This window comes from Microcaecilia unicolor, chromosome 7 (genome assembly GCF_901765095.1).
Source record: "Microcaecilia unicolor chromosome 7, aMicUni1.1, whole genome shotgun sequence".
Taxonomy (NCBI): Eukaryota; Metazoa; Chordata; class Amphibia; order Gymnophiona; family Siphonopidae; genus Microcaecilia; species Microcaecilia unicolor.
Genome location: NC_044037.1, coordinates 107,839,602 through 107,857,789, shown reverse-complemented (window position 1 = coordinate 107,857,789; position 18,188 = coordinate 107,839,602). Strand labels below are relative to the sequence as shown.

General features: G+C 42.3%; 1 protein-coding gene across 3 annotated transcripts in view; it reads right to left on the bottom strand.

Moving 5' to 3' along the window:
• LOC115474730 (complement C2-like) overlaps positions 1-6,037 on the bottom strand; it is a 96,196-nt gene extending 90,159 nt beyond the window's left edge. For all 3 annotated transcript variants that reach the window (XM_030210357.1, XM_030210359.1, XM_030210358.1), the window contains exons 1-2: positions 5,926-6,037; positions 3,741-3,944 (exon numbers count right to left, since the gene is read on the bottom strand). In XM_030210357.1, coding sequence (XP_030066217.1) covers positions 3,741-3,944; positions 5,926-5,983 — 262 coding nt within the window. In that variant the 5' untranslated portion in view covers positions 5,984-6,037. The remainder of the gene's footprint in view (positions 1-3,740; positions 3,945-5,925) is intronic.
• Positions 6,038-18,188: the final 12,151 nt, after the last annotated feature.

Below are 18,188 nucleotides of genomic sequence, written 5' to 3'. Positions count from 1 at the left end.
CATGTGAGAGAGACAGGAGAGACCAAGAATGTGGGGGTCAGCAAGAGGGGAGAATAAGGATGGAAACAAACAGGTAAGCATGGAGAGGGAGCAGGAATCGGGAGAAAGAGATCAAACAATAAGAGGGAATTGTGAGGAGGGGATGACCAATATAGACCATAACATGTGAAGACGCACATGAGTAGCTGGCTCCAAAAATGGATTGGGACGAGATTCATCTTTCATTCAATATTCAGTGCAGGCCAGAATTTATGTTCTGAACCAAAAGATTTACTTACATTGGCTTCTTTAGGCAAAAATGTGAAAGTTCTCAACATCAATTATGTACAGGCAGAGCCAAGAAAAGATAGTTTCAATCACTCACAGTCTCTTTATCGTCTCTCTACATTCTGGAGGTTCCTAAGCTTGGCTTGAGTATAGTGTCCTTATTTGGGAGCTCTGGTACAAGTCTTTGTGGCTGTAGATCTCAGGAACTTCTCTCTGTTCCCTCCTGTTCCTAGGGCTGAATCTTCTCACTTTCTCTCCTTCTTCTCCTTAGAAGCAGTGGCATAGCTATGGCTGGTGGGCACAGGCCCACCCATTCTTGGTACAGGCCCACCCTGTCTGGCCCACCAAAAAAGTTCAGTAGCAGCCACTTTGCTGTCCTCTCTCCTGCCCTTGAATCTGGCATTTGCCCCTCGGCAACTTCCTCCAGTCTACCTCAGCATCTATGCTGGTGGAGCAGCGATGCACAAATGCTGCCTCTTCTCTTCCTTCTGCCACGTCCTGCCCTAGCTGATGACACTTCCTGTTTCCTTTCTGGTAGTATGTGGCAGCCTGCAAGGCTGGTGCAGACAGCGGACGTGCATCACTGTTGCGCCAGCAAGGATGCTGAGGTAGACCACTGGAGGTTGCCGGGCCATGGGCAGGGGGCCAATGCCAGATCAGGGTACAGAGGAGAGTGAGAGAGATGCAGGCAAGGGGGAGATGAGTTTTGGAAGTCCCACCCATCTTAACTATAGGCCCACCTAAAATGAGAGGTCTAGCTACGCTACTACATAGAAGGCTGCTTAGAAGGTTCCCTGTTCTAAAGACCACCTAAAGCTGGTGCAGTGCTTAATTGGCTCTGGTACTAGTCTCTACTCTTTCTTTTTCCAAGTACACTGGCTGGGCTAACTGGGAATCCTCTTCCCTTTAATGTAATGGTGCAGTGGCCATGGAAGCAGGAGCCAAAAACAAAGAAACTCCCACTAGGCTAGGTATTTATACCAGCACAATTTCTCTCCAAGAGGTGTCTCCTTCCTCACCACTGTTAATCACTGGTTAGGAGAATGAGCCCCTTATTCCAGAAACTGTTGGGGGGTATGCAAAAGTCAAAGTCCATTTTTCTAATAAGCCACTAGAGGTCTCTGCACTCCTTAGTGAGACACTGCCTTTCCACTTTCACATATGATTATGAACATCCACATAATCATATAAAACTGCATAATTTGTGGCAGGCAGCAGAACTTGAAGAGTTGCATCAATACAGGTGTCATTAGAATGAAACACAGTGGAAAGTAGCAGACATGATGAGCTGTCATTCAGAGCCAATTAGCCTGTTGTGTGCTCCCACTGAGGTTGACAGAGGAGGACTCAGTGAGTGTGGTGGTTGTATGTATACTTGCCTGCCAGAGATCCGCTAAGTATGGGGAACTCAAAACTTAAGCAGCTGAGTCTGGACTGGGCTTCATGATTAGGTCCTCACCGACTGAGGTCAGTGGAGGAAGGATAGACATGCACTTGAAGTCTGTTACACTGGTCCTGACTGACTACCTGAAGTCTCAGAGGACAGCTCTGGAGCAGGAAGAAAAGCAGTAGGGCCTGGCCTACACAAAATGTGCTAGGAGGAAGGATGTTTATGTTTATTTTAAAATTTAATCGATCGCCAATATAGGTCACAGCCAAATATAGGGGATTTACAATTATAATAAATATAAAAGAAGAAAAGGAACTCCAGTAATGTATAGAAAAGAGCATTCATTGCTTAGACCATTCATCCAATATGCACAATAACATTAAACAGGGTATGTTTATGCTGTTCATCTCCCAAGACCCTAAAAGCTTACCAAAAAAAGATGGGTCTTTAATTTAGATTTAAATTGCGCATAGGATACTTCCTGTCAAATCTCAAATGGCAGACTATTGCATATACTTGGTGCCAGAAAAAAAAAAGCACTTATGACGGGTGGACTCCCACCGTGCCTATGAGGGACCTGGTAGGACTAATCTGTGGTCATTAAGAGAAGGTAAAAGACATGATGGCTCATAGGGTATTGTTAAAACAGCTAAAAGGTCAAGAGTGCCATTATGTACAGCCATAAAGGTCAAAATAACAATTTTAAACTGAATCCAAAACTTTACTGGGAGCAATGTAATTTCAAAAACAAAGGGGTAACGTGATCTCTCTTTTTTGCCTTGCACAAAAAGTGTCCTGCTATATTCTGCAAGGATGCCTGATGAATGCAGAGATGGTGGTGGTGGTTGAGGGTATTCTGATGGGGAATAGATAGAGAAATCTGAAGATGCATGAGATGGAAGGAGAGGAGGAGGACATGTTGAACAATAGGGATCCTCAAGAGGGAAAGGGATTTGAAAAGTCAGGGATTCCTAAAGGGGGAAGGTGGGACAAAGGTATGCTTAATGGGGGAAGAGGAGGAAGAACGCCTCATCAGGAGGGAAGGGGGATTTGATGAGGGGGAAGATGCTTTAAGAGAAAGGTGGAGGCAGAGAATGGGGAGGGATCTTGATGGAGAAAAGGAGCATCTGATGGGGGAGGAGGAGTGATGCCTGATGGGTGAATAAGAGTAATGGGAAAGGGAGGGAGGGTTGCCTGATGAGGACGGGGGAAAGAGTGGAGATGGTTAATAGGGAAAAGAGAAGGAGGGAGAGAAAGAGGGAATCTGATGGGAGAGAAGAGGGTTCCTTGAGGGGGAAAGGGAGCACTTGATGAGGGAACAGGGGCATGATGGGAACGAGGAGTAGAAGGGTGGCTGATGGGAGGAGGTTGGGAAGAATGGTATTGGGATGACAAAGTTATAGAAGGTGGGAAGCAATCACACAAGGTTGAGCGGAAGAGGAGAGACAGCAGGGTGAGAGGGAAAGAGAGAAGGTAATTGCAAAGAAATAAAGAAAAACGCCATGTGTACTCTTTTTTTCAAACACATACACACACACACACACACACACACACACACACACACACACACACACACACACACACACACACACACACCAAAATCCATACCAAAATACACAGGCACACCCATCCTCAGTCATTTGCAAACACCATGCACAAATGCACACTTGCATATACAGACCCAAATTATGCATTTGTAGACACTCCCTGTTCATAGTTCCCACCTGCAACCTATCCTCTACTCACACATTCCATCCATTCCCACTAAGCCATGGACAGACAAGTGTACTGTGTCCGTCTACAAATTTGAAGAAAGGCCTCCACCCACTCAAACATTCTGACAAACACATCCTACCCACTCACTCCATACACTCAAATGTATTGCATCCACTAGCCCCTCACCTACCCACCCTACCCACACATTATTTAATTTAATGCGTGAAAAATAAAAATATTTACTTTTGCAAACTTTTGAATTTTTTCGCTGAGAATTTCCTGCAACCTAATATGTTTCAAAGTTGAAGCCAACAGTTCAGGCTCAGAAGGTGAAGGCACCTCTCCCAGATCACTACATAATACTTACGCACACAGGATGCAGTTCTTGCCTTTTCAAAGTAAGTGTTCCTCAGCAGAGACCACATGCCATTGCTCATGCAGACCCTCCAGGCCACAGGGTGTGGACGAGTATTTTCAGGGCAGACATACTTCAGAACTCCACCAGGGGTCGGGGATTTAGGGTATTCCACATTCCCCCCTGTGATAGTGACCTCCTCTGTGCAGTTTATATCTGCAAAGAATTCCCCAACACAGGATCAGTGTTCAAATTCTCCCTCATATACAGCCCTACCACAGGACAGATACAGCCTGAGTGGCAGTGCTGAGCACTGTTGTAAAAGACTGCAGCCTAGGGTTACCATATTTCAGACCTGCCAACTCTCCTGCACTCACACTGGTGAGCTGGGATATCCTGCTGGCAATCTTTCTCTTACAGCGGCAGGAGGAGACGCCTTAATAAAATGTCATCTCCCGCTGCTGCAGGACCAGTCTCATGATAAGAGCTGTAGGACTGGTCCCGCAGCAGGAGGAGGTGATGTTTTATTTAGGTATCTCCTGTTACTGCTGGTGCTCCAGGCCTAAGGGGATTAGACCCTGTATGCCATCTCTGTCGAGTAAAAGGAAAGTAGAGGTATTCCTTCATCAGTGGTGAAGAGGTGAGAGGGAAGGCACTCTGGGATTGGAAGGAGAGGTATTCCTTTATTCAGTATCCAGACAGAAGGGATCCCCAGGGTGGGAGGTGTGAATTTTTGTTTCTGGGGACCTGTCTGGGTAGCATCAACGCTCAAGAGTCAGTGTAACGACCTCCCAATTTAGGGTCCTGGCAGTGGATTGTCTTGTGAGAATGAAGAGGCAGGATAATAGTTCTCATTTACCCCTAGGAGCTCAAGGAGCCTGGAGAGATGTGACTGGGAGAGGCTGGGTGAGTGTCTGTTATGGGTTTCCCCTTGAATTCAGTAGTGTGGCTGTCATATTAGTCCACTTCAAAAGTCAGTCATAAATGTGTTATTAGTCCAACAAAAAAGGTATCATTTTTCTTTCTTTCTGTTTTGTTTTATTTCTATTTATTACCCTTGGATTCAAGGAGTCCTGGGGGAGGGGGGGGGGGGAGGAAAGAATAGTTGGGAGTTGAGATCTCTGAGATATGTCTTGCATTCCAGATGTGCTAGTTATTAGAAATCAGATGGGGAAAAGAAGAGTATGTTAATGTGTCTTGCAGGTTGGATGAGCGAGTTATGACTGTGAGCATGGAGTAAGATGAGGTTTTGCATCTGGAGCAGCAAAATTCAATCTAGACTGAAAGATAGAAATAGGAGTCCCATTTTGAGGATGAAAGAAAGAAGAGTTCCTATCTATCTATCTATCTATCTATCTATCTATCTATCTATCTATCTATCTATCTATCTATCTATCTATCTATCTATCCTGATTTTCTTAATCATTCAATTAAGACTTTACTTGTACTATACAGCTAAGATCTGGACTGCATCAAATCTTATTTACATGGGTGAGGAGGGAAGTAAGGGGGTGGGGGAGGAGAGAGACAGAGATGCTTCCATATGGAGTTTCCAGCAAATGTAGGGCCTTGAGGTGAGTCTTTCTTCCCCCTTCCCTTCAAGGACCTGGAAAGTAAGAAGAGTGGTATCCCCTTCACATATACCCTTAGTAACTCTGGGATACCTAATCTCACACTATATCGGCATCCATTCAGTTGGACAGTCCAGCCAAGCTTTTCCCCTCTCAGCTCCTATGATGAGAGCTGTGTGTTTCTGTCTTTTTTTCTCAGCTCTGGCAGGGATAGCACTCAGTGTCCCTCCTACATAGCTCAGCAAATTAATCACTGCACTGAACACCAAGGCCATGGAACTTTGCCCAAAACACATTTCACTGAAATAATAAAGTCTCCTGCTACAGAGACAATTCAACTCCAACACATCTCAGAAGGAATTAAAACAGAATGATGACCATTTAAGAAAAGCGGTAATTTTAATTGGGGTTTCATAGATCTTGATGACCTAGCTCACACAAAGAATGGCAAAGTCTCCGTCTGTTAATACAGATGTTACCTCCTCCAACCTAACTTTGCCAATGCTCTTCAGTCCTGCCAGGCAATATCTCCTGCTATTCAAGTACAGTGGGCCCCTCCCAGCACTGCAAATGCTCTTCAGTCCTTAGACAAAGCAGTGCTTGCCATTCTATACATACATACATACCGCCTTTGCTAATCCTGCACAGGAATAAGATCCAGAGTAGTTGAAGTAGTGTGTTCATCTTGGTTCCAAGAAAGGTCTGTTAATACTTGTTCTTGCTTCTGCTTTTCATGCTGTCTTTTCAGAACTGTAGAACAGTTTCGTTTTCTCCTTTAGTATAAGTTTTCCCAGAATCCTCTCCTTTTTTTCCTATTATTAACATTCTTTGTTACTCATTCTCCTGCCACCCATGCCTAAGACTTGCCCTGACTATACACTAACAGAATCCTCCACCTCAGTGACACATTCAGAACACAGATACACTCTCACACAGTACAGAATAAGAGAAACGGAATGGGACTTGATATACCGCCTTTCTGAGTTTTTTACAGCTACATTCAAAGCGGTTTACATATATTTAGGCACTTATTTTGTACCAGGGGCACTGGAGGGTTAAGTGACTTGCCCAGAATCACAAGGAGCTGTAGTGGGAATTGAACTCAGTTCCCCAGGATCAAAGTCCACTGCACTAACCACTAGGCTACTATAGGGCGCCCCAAATTAGAAATAAACAGGCAAATGACATCTGAAGTCAAAACCTCTAAGGAAGCCAGATTCTGTAAGCATTGCAGAATCACTAAAAGAAAAACAGAAATGTCTTTCCTTCTGTACTACACAAAAGTGGAAAAATATACTTTTTCCAAAGCTGCTGCATTCCAGTTCCCAACAATTTAAAATAATTATTTTCTGGAGGTCAAGATGGCGACTTGAACGGTTGTGAGGCTTAGTAGCTCCCGAGAATCAACATTGTTTCTGTGAGAGGATCACTTACCCGACTTGCGATGGGTAAGAGAAAGGGGAAGACGGCGGTTCCCTCCTCCGCGGTTCCGCCTCCGTTACCCACCTCTCGTCAGACGACTATGGAGAACTTTGGTGTTCGAGCCCTTGGAGAGCGGGTGCCCACTTCGGCAGACTCGGCCATTTTGGGCCTTGAGTCCAGCATAGAAGGAGTGTCGTTGAGCCCTCCTTCCCACACTGCTTCTCCGCGACCCGGAGACGATTCGCTGACCATGGGGTCACAGCTACCCGAGAATGAAAAACCGGTGTTGGCTGTGGAAGGAGGACCTATGGGCACTTCGACCCCGGGAAAAGAAACATCTATGTTGGATATTGTTCCACCAACCTGGGAGATCGTGGCAGTGAGCACCGGAGGAATTATAAGACCTTCAGTGGTGTCGCTAGACACACTATGGGACGCCATACAAGGGGTGAATAGTACTTTATTATTAATGAATGCCTCAGTTAAAGGTGAAATACTTGAGATAAAAAAAGTCTAATAAGGATTTAGCTGAACAAACTCAAGAACAGAATGTGAAAATTATTAAAATGTCAGGAGAAATTGAAGAACTAAAAAATTTAACCACGACTTTGATTAAAGATAGAGAAATCCAAGAAAGAAAATTGGAACATTTGGAAAATAATGGACGCAGGAATAATTTAAGGTTCCTGAATTTCCCTAAATCACCTCTTATTTCCTCTCTGGATATGCTCAAGAAATATTTTTCTGATGTACTGGGAATACCCGTTGAGGGATATCTCCCCATAACGAGGGCCCAGTACATAACTGGGATAATGAAGGTGCCTAAAGAACAACTTCAGCCTGCTCCTAATTCTGATTTAAATTTGACAGAATTCTTGGAGAGCTCTCTTGAATTAATAACCGAAAGAACAACATTACTAGTAACCTTCGTTCTTGAACCTGATAGAAACAATATTCTTCGCTCTTACTTTCGCCATATTAATGACTCTTTCTTGGGACAAAAGATACAGGTTTTTCCTGATATGGCGCGAACTACACAAAAAAGGTGAAAAGAATTCTTGATGTATAAATCAAGGGTTCTTAAACTAGGTGGAACTTTTATTTTAAAATTTCCTTGTAAATGCTATGTCTCCTTTACAAAAGTGAATTTTGTGTTTTTTACACCCAAGAAATTATTGGAGTTAATTGAATTAAAAGAATAAGATGTTTCACCTGTAGAAACTCCCATAGTTAAGGCTGTATAAGCTGGCTGTGATCATCCGTTTTTTCCCTTCCGTTCGTAATACTTATACTATGTTATTGTATTACTTAGTAGAAATTTCTTAGTATCTTGATCTATTTCTTCTTATTGTGGACAAATTATAATGTTTATGTCAAGATTATATCAGTTTGATATAATGTATTATATTGCTATTATAATTTCTGATATTTCCAATACATTTATGTTGGTGGATATAAATGTAAAAAGCATATAAATAAAAAAAAAAAAATTATTATTATTTTCTTTTGAACTTCAATTTAATTTTGCTGACCAAGTTGGTTCTAGTCTTTCTTCCATGTTCCTTGTGTTATACTTCTCCTAAATTCTTTTTTCAGCATCTCCTGTCCATTTATTGTTTCTCCCCCTCATCTTTCTTTCTTTCTCAACATCTGTATATCACTGATCTTCTTTTTCATCTTTTTTCTCCATTTCTCTCTTCTTGTCTTCTGAACCTGAACATGTATACCCTGGAGGAAAGGAGAAACAGGGGTGATATGATACAGACGTTCAAATATTTGAAAGGTATTAATCCTCAAACGAACCTTTTCCGGAGATGGGAAGGTGGTAGAACTAGAGGACATGAAATGAGATTGAAGGGGGGCAGACTCAAGAAAAATGTCTGGAAGTATTTTTTCACGGAGAGAGTGGTGGATACTTGGAATGCCCTCCCGCGGGAGGTGGTGAAGATGAAAACGGTAACGGAATTCAAAAATGAGTGGGATAAACATAAAGGAATCCTGTTCAAAAGGAATGGATCCTCAGAAGCTTAGCGGAGATTGGGTGGCAGCACCGGTGGTGGGAGGCGGGGCTAGTGTAGTGCTGGGCAGACTTCTACGGTCTGTGCCCTGAAAATTGGCAGATACAAATCAAGAAATTTCTATATAATTCAGGGAAATTCAAACTTACTAGATAATTATAAGACCCCTCTGAGAAGTTTGAAAATATCAAAATCAGTTTGCGGGTGTTTTTTGGGGGAGTATATTTAAAGATTCCAACACGGGAATCAGTATATCTAAATTACTCAAGTTGGAACCTCAAATCTCCAAATAGGGAAATAATTATGTATTAAGATCAATCCCTATATTATATGGAGTCCATTATTATCATAGGTTCCAATCAGGAGGAAAAGGGAAAAAAACATCAACCGTAAAAACTCATCATAGATGAGAAAACCGGATGAATATGAAAAACCCTTTTCCACCTGATAATCCCCCAATTACAAACACACACTCCAAACTGAAGAATGCACACACACACTAATACCTGAAACTCTGCCACAATTCCCTACTTTCAAAAGTATAGGCCAACCTAAATGTAAATAGCCCCCGGGGTCCCCCACAGCACAAGGAAGTCCACCGGGTACTTAGCTGAAAACTTGAGTCCGTGACAACTTAAGAATATTCTCAACAGGTTGTTCCTCTCATACATATGTATACATGAAATAGGGAACAGCAGTCCTCCTTGGCTCCACTTATTGGCCACAATTTACAAGATGACGCCTTTTGCCCTTCAACAAGTGCGCCTTGTTTCGCCAGTTCTTTAGCTGCTTCAGGAAGGACGCTTTTACAACTTCAAATATCCATAAAGAGCATAATCACAGGAACTTAGTCCAAACATAAATCCCACAAAGATGGCAAGACGTATAGAACGTTGGAGGTGAGAATTATTATATAGGATGTGTGGGTAAAACAGTGTAATGGTTTGGGATACATCAATATACATTGCATTATTTTATTATTGAAGACATGGATTAGATCTGAAAGCATTTGTTTTGGGATACATCTTAATACATAGTTGCATTCAAAAGTATTTTTTTTCTTTATGACCGTAGTTTTACCACTACGTTTTTGTGCAGTGGCATATGGATATATACATTTTTTATGGACTCACCATTCTTATTGATCTGGCTATCATTTATATGTACGTAATCACATCATTAGCTCACGTGAATACTTCCTTTTTTCTTTTATATTTTGAGGATCCCGAGATCATTTTTATTTCTACTTTCATTTTTACTTTTAAGATGTACTTATATCGTACATATTATTTTAGCACCTATTTTCATATGTTTTTTGATGCAAAATATGTAACGTCATTTCCAGTTCCATCATTATATGTACCACGTCGGTGTCTTTTTCTCATTTTTTCCTTTTCCTTTTTTTCGGTTATTTATTTGTCTAACCACGTTAGACCGAAATGCTAAATTTAGCTGAACATTGCATGAGGCATGAGGTTTTATTGTTGCGATACCTTATTCCCAATCTGTACCACCTTTTAAAGAAATATATATTGAAATAGTGTCTATATTTTTATGGTTATATTTGAGTTATTTATACTTTTATACCAAATGAGACCGCATTGTTTAATTACCTTTTTTTGGTTAGTATGTATTTGACCATTCAGTCAACGCGTTGTGGTACATCAGTGTGCATTCCCCCTTGTTATCCCTATTTTGTTATCATCTTGGTTTTTTATATCAGCCATCTCTTATTTTTTCACCTTTTTTCTATATGTACATATACATTTTTCTTTCAAGTTTAATTTCTTCAAGTTTCATTTTTATTTACATTTTTTTCATTATATATTTTAAATATATTTGTTTAATATATATTTTCTATTAATATATTTGGTTCATATATATATTTTTCATATATATATTTTTTTCTATATATAGTTTTTTCATTTTTATTTTTATATTCATTATTTTATGTATTTATTATTTTTTTTTATTTTCTATTTTTATTATTTTTTTTATTATCTTTAGCATTTCAAAGTGTTTTTTTCTTAAAATCCCTATCAAAACTATTTAGTTCCAATGTGTGGTAGTGTCATAAACAGTCGAGGTATATATACATAAGCAATCTGTTTTGGGTACTCCTCGTCTTAGCAGTTTTCTTTGTTTCTATTTATGGTTTTAATGTATATACAGATTTTAAATGTGATATCCTTCTACTTCATATTTACTTTTTTTATATATACCATTTTATGTTAAAATATATGCGTAACATTTATTTAATCATGATCTTATGTATATGCTGCATAACATGTTTTTTAATTCGTTATTATTGTTTGTCATAGATACCTCAGATAGTAGACAAACAATTGAGAGACATTTGTTTTGTCAGATTATTTGTGTATCCAAAATCAATAGGTTTGTTCCTTTATATACATGTTAATGATATTGTGTTGATTATATTCATATTTTGTTTTTATAAATGTTTACATATGATTATTCTTTTAAAATCAAAACATTTTTTCATATGTATTTATGATATATATGTGTTTTTACTTATTATTTACCCATAGGCCCCTGACGCAGGCCATTACGGCCGAAACACAACTCGTGTCGGGTTGTTTCTTATTGATTTCAATAAAGACCTTGTTCAAGAAAACACCATCTGTGAGAGGAATTTTCTTTGGATCTAAAATCATGTGTCACTGCCTCTGTGATGTCATGGTTCCGTGGGAGGTTTCCTTCTGTTTGAACTGCTACAGGCTCTGTAGGAGTTTGGTATTGCTGAGAGCAGCAGCCTCTGGGAGCTTCTTGAAGCATTTTGTGAGCGAGAAGCCTGTATATTTTTATCCGGTTTCAAGTGCTTTTTATTTATTTATTTATTTGTTTGTTTGTTTGTTGCATTTGTATCCCACATTTTCCCACCTTTTTGCAGGCTCATTTATTTATTTATCTGGAGGACATTTTTAACATCCCGTGTCCCTGAGTTTCCCTCTCTTAATTTCCAGCCCTTTGGGGCTGGAATCTCAGCCTCTGATTTTATTGCTACTAGGAAGAAACAGACCATCTTTTGTCAGGCTTGAGGGGGCAGAATCCAGCCTTTTGGTCCCTTCAACCAAGTTTTATTGGGATGAAGCATTTTTACATCATTGAGCCTCTCTGCAGAAATGCCCCTCTTTTCAACCATTTTTCATGACAAGGCAAGTTAGTGACAAGAGATCAACCAAACAACGTTGATGGTCATATTGGTAAGACCTTGTATGTAGATTTCTTTCTACCCTTACTTAACCTGTTAGACTTGCTAATATTTTAAAACTGCTATTTCTTGCAGATCATTTTCAAATCTAATATCTGTGGGTGCTTAGATGTTAATTTATTGCTCACTGCTGCTGCAGCTCCATCAACAATTAATTTATCTAAGAGAGTCTCATAGAACTTTATTTACTTATTAATATCTTGTTTTAGTCCTTCTTTAGAGTGAAGTTCAAGATTATTTGCTTCCTCTAGAAGTGAACATTGAAATCAGTTTCACACTGCAAGCAATGTCAAAAGTAGCAGTCTTCCATCATATGTCAACTTTGTCCCATTCCTTGCTGTCTGATTTTCTTTCTGTTGGGTTTAGCTGAAGGTGAGGAGGCAGGGAGGAAATTGACAAGTAGGATTGAAATTCAAAGCTAACATGATGCTGACCTACTGACCTTTAGCACATGTTATCTGCCATAGGACGCATTTTATTCCTATGGGTCTTGCTGCAGATAAGAACATAAGAATAGCCATACTGGGTCCAACAGTGGCCAATCCAGATAATAACTACCTGGCAGAAACCAAAATAGTAGCAACATTCCGTGCTACCAATCCCAGGGCAAACAGTTGCTTCCCCATGTCTGTCTCAATAGCAGACTATGAATGTTTTTCCTCCAGGAACTTGTCCAAACCTTTCTTTAAACCCAGATACACTAACTGCTGTTACCATATCCTCCAGCAATGAGTCCCACAGCTTAACTATTTGTTGAGTGAAAAAATATTTCCTCTTATTTGTTTTACAATTATTTACCATGTAAGTTCATTGAGTGTCCCCTAGTCTTTGTACTTTTTGATAGAGTAAAAAATTGATTCACTTCTACTTGTTATAATACAATCTCAAAACCAAATCCCCATCTTGATCGAAAACAAAAGAGACCAATAAAGTAGCTCGAGCTACTATTTTATACTCTAAAGATTCCAAAATATCAGAAATATTTAAATCCACTGGGAACTCAGTCACTGTTTTTTTGTTGAAATCACATAAAAAAATTTTTGAAGAGGTGGAAAAGCTGCTTCTGGAAATTTCAGCACAATTTGCAAAAAACTGTGAAAAAGGTCTCTCACCAGATGTAGCCTAGATTGTGGAAAATTTAAAAATCTTAGATTCAAGATTCTTTGAGAGTTCTTCAGGTTTTCAATTTTCTTCAACATTAAAGACTTATGTTGTACTAATAATGATTGAGAGGAGTTTAATTCACCAACAGATTAATCCAACTATCAACCTTAGAAGTGCAGGAGTTAGCTTTAGCCTCCAAGTTCTGCAGTTTAGGGATAGAAGTAGCAGAGATTGAAACAAAAGAGGGGCAAAACTGGCGAAGACTCTCCAAGGCCATCCACAGAGTGCCCAGGGTCACCACATTCGGCTTCACCAGCGGCTTCAGCAGAGGAACAACAGCAGAAGCAACAGGCAGTAAAAGTCCTCTACCCCCCCCCTCCCCCCCATGGACTCCAAACACTACTTGTCATAGGAATCCAGCAGACCCCCTCAATTTTTCTTCAGAGTAAAAAGGAGACAAAAGGCACCACCCCTCTACTTTTCCTTTGACTGTGCTTAGACCAGCACCCAGGACAGAGCTATCTCTGAACGCCATACTCTTGTTAGCAGTTTGGCAGAAAGGAGGCAAATGGTCAAGGCCCATTGGCTTCCAGTGGTTTTCAGACTACAAATTCAGCATCTTACCTTTCAAGCACAATTATTGAGTTGAGTTACTCATTCCCCATGCCCACGGTGTTTCCCTCAGTCATCCCAACAGCATCTCCTATTGGTCCCTTCGATTCAATTTGTTAGAATGAACACACCACCACTACTACTACTACTACTTGACATTTCTAAAGCGCTGCTAGGGTTACGCAGCGCTGTACAATTTAACATCAGACTGTGATGCCCTTTTACTAAAGCTTAGTGCATGCTAAATGTTAAGGGCTTAATAGCACACATTAAGCTTTATTAAAAGGGCCCCTGTGTTTGCCTACTTGGCCCTGACAGTCTGGAAACAGCTACCTTTATCTCTGAGACCTTTCAAGCCAGATTTAAGTGCAGCTTAAAACCAGGCTCTTTCAGTAGGCTACAGAAATGGCACTATGACGACGACCCTACCAGAGCTGGACTCCAACATGGATGGCCTGAGCTACAGAGCATATGACAGGAATCGCCCCACTCGAACCTCCAAGTGGCCACCGTGCTGAGGACAGCCACGCATAGAGCACTTGTTGGAGCCTCTGGAGACAACATAACCTTTGCGCCAGGTGATAGCAACTCTGTAGGACATGCTATTACCACCCCAGTCAAAACATCCATCGGTCAGCCTACTGACACTGCTACACCTCAGCCCTCTGGTGGGCCCCCAGTGCACAATTCCACCAACACCCGATCAGTGCAAAAGAAGAAAAAGGGTAAGAAGTGAAAACATTTGGAATGAGCTAGTTCCACATCTTCCTTTGACTCTTCCTCTTCTTCCTCCCCTTCCCCCACCTGGGAGCCACAGGCACAACCCTCGACACCTGCTCTGACATGTTCATACAGTGTCCCACGACTCCCACCAGAATGTTTGTGGCAGAAGAAGTTTCCAAAATCCCTGAAAAAGTACGTAATATGACAAAACCACTATGACATCTTTAAACTGACAGAGGGAAGGTGCAGGCAGAATGCCAAGAAACATGCTAAAAAGAGAGACTTACCAGCAGATCGTAGCAAGAAAATCCTCCGAAACCTTGCTTGCTGGGTGATGTCATATGCACACATGTTGAGTATCATATGTAGGAAAAGGCTTGATCAGTTCGATTCAATGCTCTGCTACCTGGAGACCATCATAGGCATATATCGTGAGCACGAGGACCACGTCTGGCTTCCATACGACGAACACTTCAAGGAAAAGATGGAATCCAACCTGAACATGGCCTGGGACATGGATGACGGAGGTCTTTGGCTTCAGAACGTCTTCACACAGAGTGGATGTGCCCCCACTCGTCCCTCCTTTCAAAGAATATTGCAGCCAGGGCCTAGACACGGGATGCCTAACATGCTATCTTGAGTGGTGTGCTGGCAATACAACAGAGGTATCTGTTCCTCTTTGTTATCAATAGAAATCAAACAAAATAAAACATGGCAAAGAAAATAAGATGGTACCTTTTTTATTGGACATAACTTAATACATTTCTTGATTAGCTTTCGAAGGTTGCCCTTCTTCGTCAGATCGGAAATAAGCAAATGTGGTAGCAGATAGTATATATAAGAGAAACATCAAAGCATTACTTTGACAGTCTGACTGGGAGGGTGGGGGTATGCATGGGGACATCAAAGCATTTCATTGATATTCTAACAGAATGGGTGTTGGTAGGTGAGAGAAGGGTAATAAACAGAGAAACACAGCTTATGGTTTATAATGGGTTAGAAAACCCAGATCCTTATTAAGTCCTGTTTGTTGTGTGTCAAAATATTCAATCATTCTTATTTCAAAGGTCTTATGTTCCTGTATTGTTTTAAAATTACCTTTCAGTATTCTTACTGTGAAATCACTGGTGCAGTGTTCTGGTCTTGTGAAGTGTTGGCCCACAGGGGTGGGGGCTTGACTGGCACCGGCTATTTTCATGTGATGTCTGTGCAGATTGAATCTTGTCTTAAGCATCTGGCCTGTTTCTCCAATATAGCATCCTTCGTTACATTTTTTACACTGAATGATATCTCTCTATATAAAACGCACCTCCAACGTTCTAATGAAGCCTCTGTTAGCCAACATTCTAAGTGAAGGGGGTGAGATCGCATTGTGTCTGCCCCGCCCACGCGTCAAACGTGATGACGTTGAGGGCGGAGCAATGACACTCAACCAATCGCATCGCTCGGCAGCGAAGCGTCAGGGAAGGAGGCGGCGCTCTCGACGTCTAGCCTTCCCTTCGCTGTGTTCCACCTTCTTCTGACGTCAAGGATGACGTCAAAAGAAGGCGGAACACAGCGAAGGGAAACCTAGACGTCGGGAGCACCGCCTCCTTCCCTGACGCTTCGCTGCCGGAACCGCCACGGAGGTAAATTTAAAAACAAGAAAAAAAAAAAAACACATGTTGGGGGGAGAGAAGAGGGTGGCCACTAAAGTACAACAATGGGAGCGGGAGGGCAGGGGAGAAACGACAGCATGGATGCGAAGGGGGGGGGGGGGGAGAAGAGGGCAGGCCAGGCTGGGACATGGCAGAGAGAGGAGCATGGATGCGAGGGGGGGTCATGGAAGGGAGAGAGGGGACTTGCTCGAAAAGGATGAATGCAGGCGGCAGGGGACAGAGGAGCATGGATGGGCATGGATTGGGAGGGCAGGGCTCAGGGAGAGAGGGGAATTGCTGGAAAGGGATAAATGGAGGGGACAGATGGGCATGGATGGATATGGATTGCAGGGCAGGCCTCAAGGAGAGAGGGGAATTGCTGGATAGGGATGAATGGAGGGGCCAGGTGACAGAGGAGCATGGATGGGCATGGATTGGAAGGGCAGGACTCAGGAAGAGGGGAATTGCTGGAAAGGGATGAATGGAGGGCGCAGATGGGCATGGATGCATATGGATTGCAGGGCAGGCCTCAGGCAGAGAGGGGAATTGCTGGATAGGGATGAATGGAGGGGCCAGGTGACAAAGGAGCATGGATTGGAAGGGCAGGACTCAGGAAGAGGGGAATTGCTGGATAGGGATGAATGGAGGGCACAGATGGGCATGGATGCATATGGATTGCAGGGCAGGCCTCAGGCAGAGAGGGGAATTGCTGGATAGGGATGAATGGAGGGGCCAGGTGACAGAGGAGCATGGATTAGAAGGGCAGGACTCAGGGAGAGGGGAATTGCTGGATAGGGATGAATGGAGGGGACAGATGGGCATGGATGGATATGGATTGCAGGGCAGGCCTCAGGGACAGATGGTAATTGCTGGATAGGGATGAATGGAGGGGGCAGGTGACAGAGGAACATGGATGGCCATGGATTGGGAGGGCAGGGCTCAGGGAGAGAGGGGAATTGCTGGAAAAGGATGAATGGAGGGGGCAGGGCACAGATGGGCATGGATTGGGAGGGCAGGGCTCACACTCTCTCTCTCATATACAATGTCTTTCTGACTCTCACTCTCACACACTCTATCTCACACTGTATCACATTCACTCTCTATGTGCCACACACTCACTCACACACTCGCTTGGTCTCATACACTCACTCTCACAGAGAATCTGTGTCTCACACACACTCTCTCTCTCGCCCACACACACACACTCTCTCTCACACTGTGTCTCACATACACACTTGCACACACTCTCATTCTCACACACACACTCTGTCACAAACACACTCACACCCACACTCACTCTCTCTCTCACACACTCACACTTTCACTCTGACTCTCAAACAGTCACTCTCACATACACTCTCCCAAACATACACACTCCGAGGAAAACCTTGCTAGCGCCCGTTTCATTTGTGTCAGAAACGGGCCTTTTTTACTTGTATACCATATTGGAAGATGAGCATGTAAAATAGTCCTTTATGTTGAATATTTTTCCTTTGTGAATGACTGTGGGGTCTTGTAAAATGTTTTGGCATAGTTTGCAGCTGGCTGTGTTACACGGAAACGTGCCCTTTTCTTTTTCCGTCTGTGTTGGAAGTTTACTTCTGATCAGCTTGTGTTTTAAATTTGGTGGCTGTCGGAAGGCCAGCACTGGTGGGGATGGGAATATCTCTTTCAGTAATTCATCTTTCTGGAGTAGTGGCTGTAGTTCTCTTATGATTTTCCTCAGTTTTTCCAGCTCTGGGTTGTATGTCACTACAAGGGGAATTCTGTCTGTGGCTTTTTTTTCTTTGTACTGTAGCAGATTTTCCCTGGGTGTTTTGAGGGAGGAGGCAATATTCTTGGAGATTATTTTGGGGTTGTAGCCTTTCTGTTTGAAGGATGCAGTCAGGGTTTCAAGGTGTCTGTCTCTATCCTCTGCTCGGACCCAGAGGATAGAGACAGACACCTGCCCAACCCCTGGCACCCGCCTGAGACTGGACATCAGAAATACATCCATCACTTGGCTGGGGGTTCCAGGTATGAGATAGCACCAGATCCTCCCTTACATCAAGACCTTGCTGGTTATTGTACCCCCTCTGGATGTGCTGCTTATTCACTTAGGGGGCAGTGACATCAGCAAGACGCCCTGTGGGCATCTCATC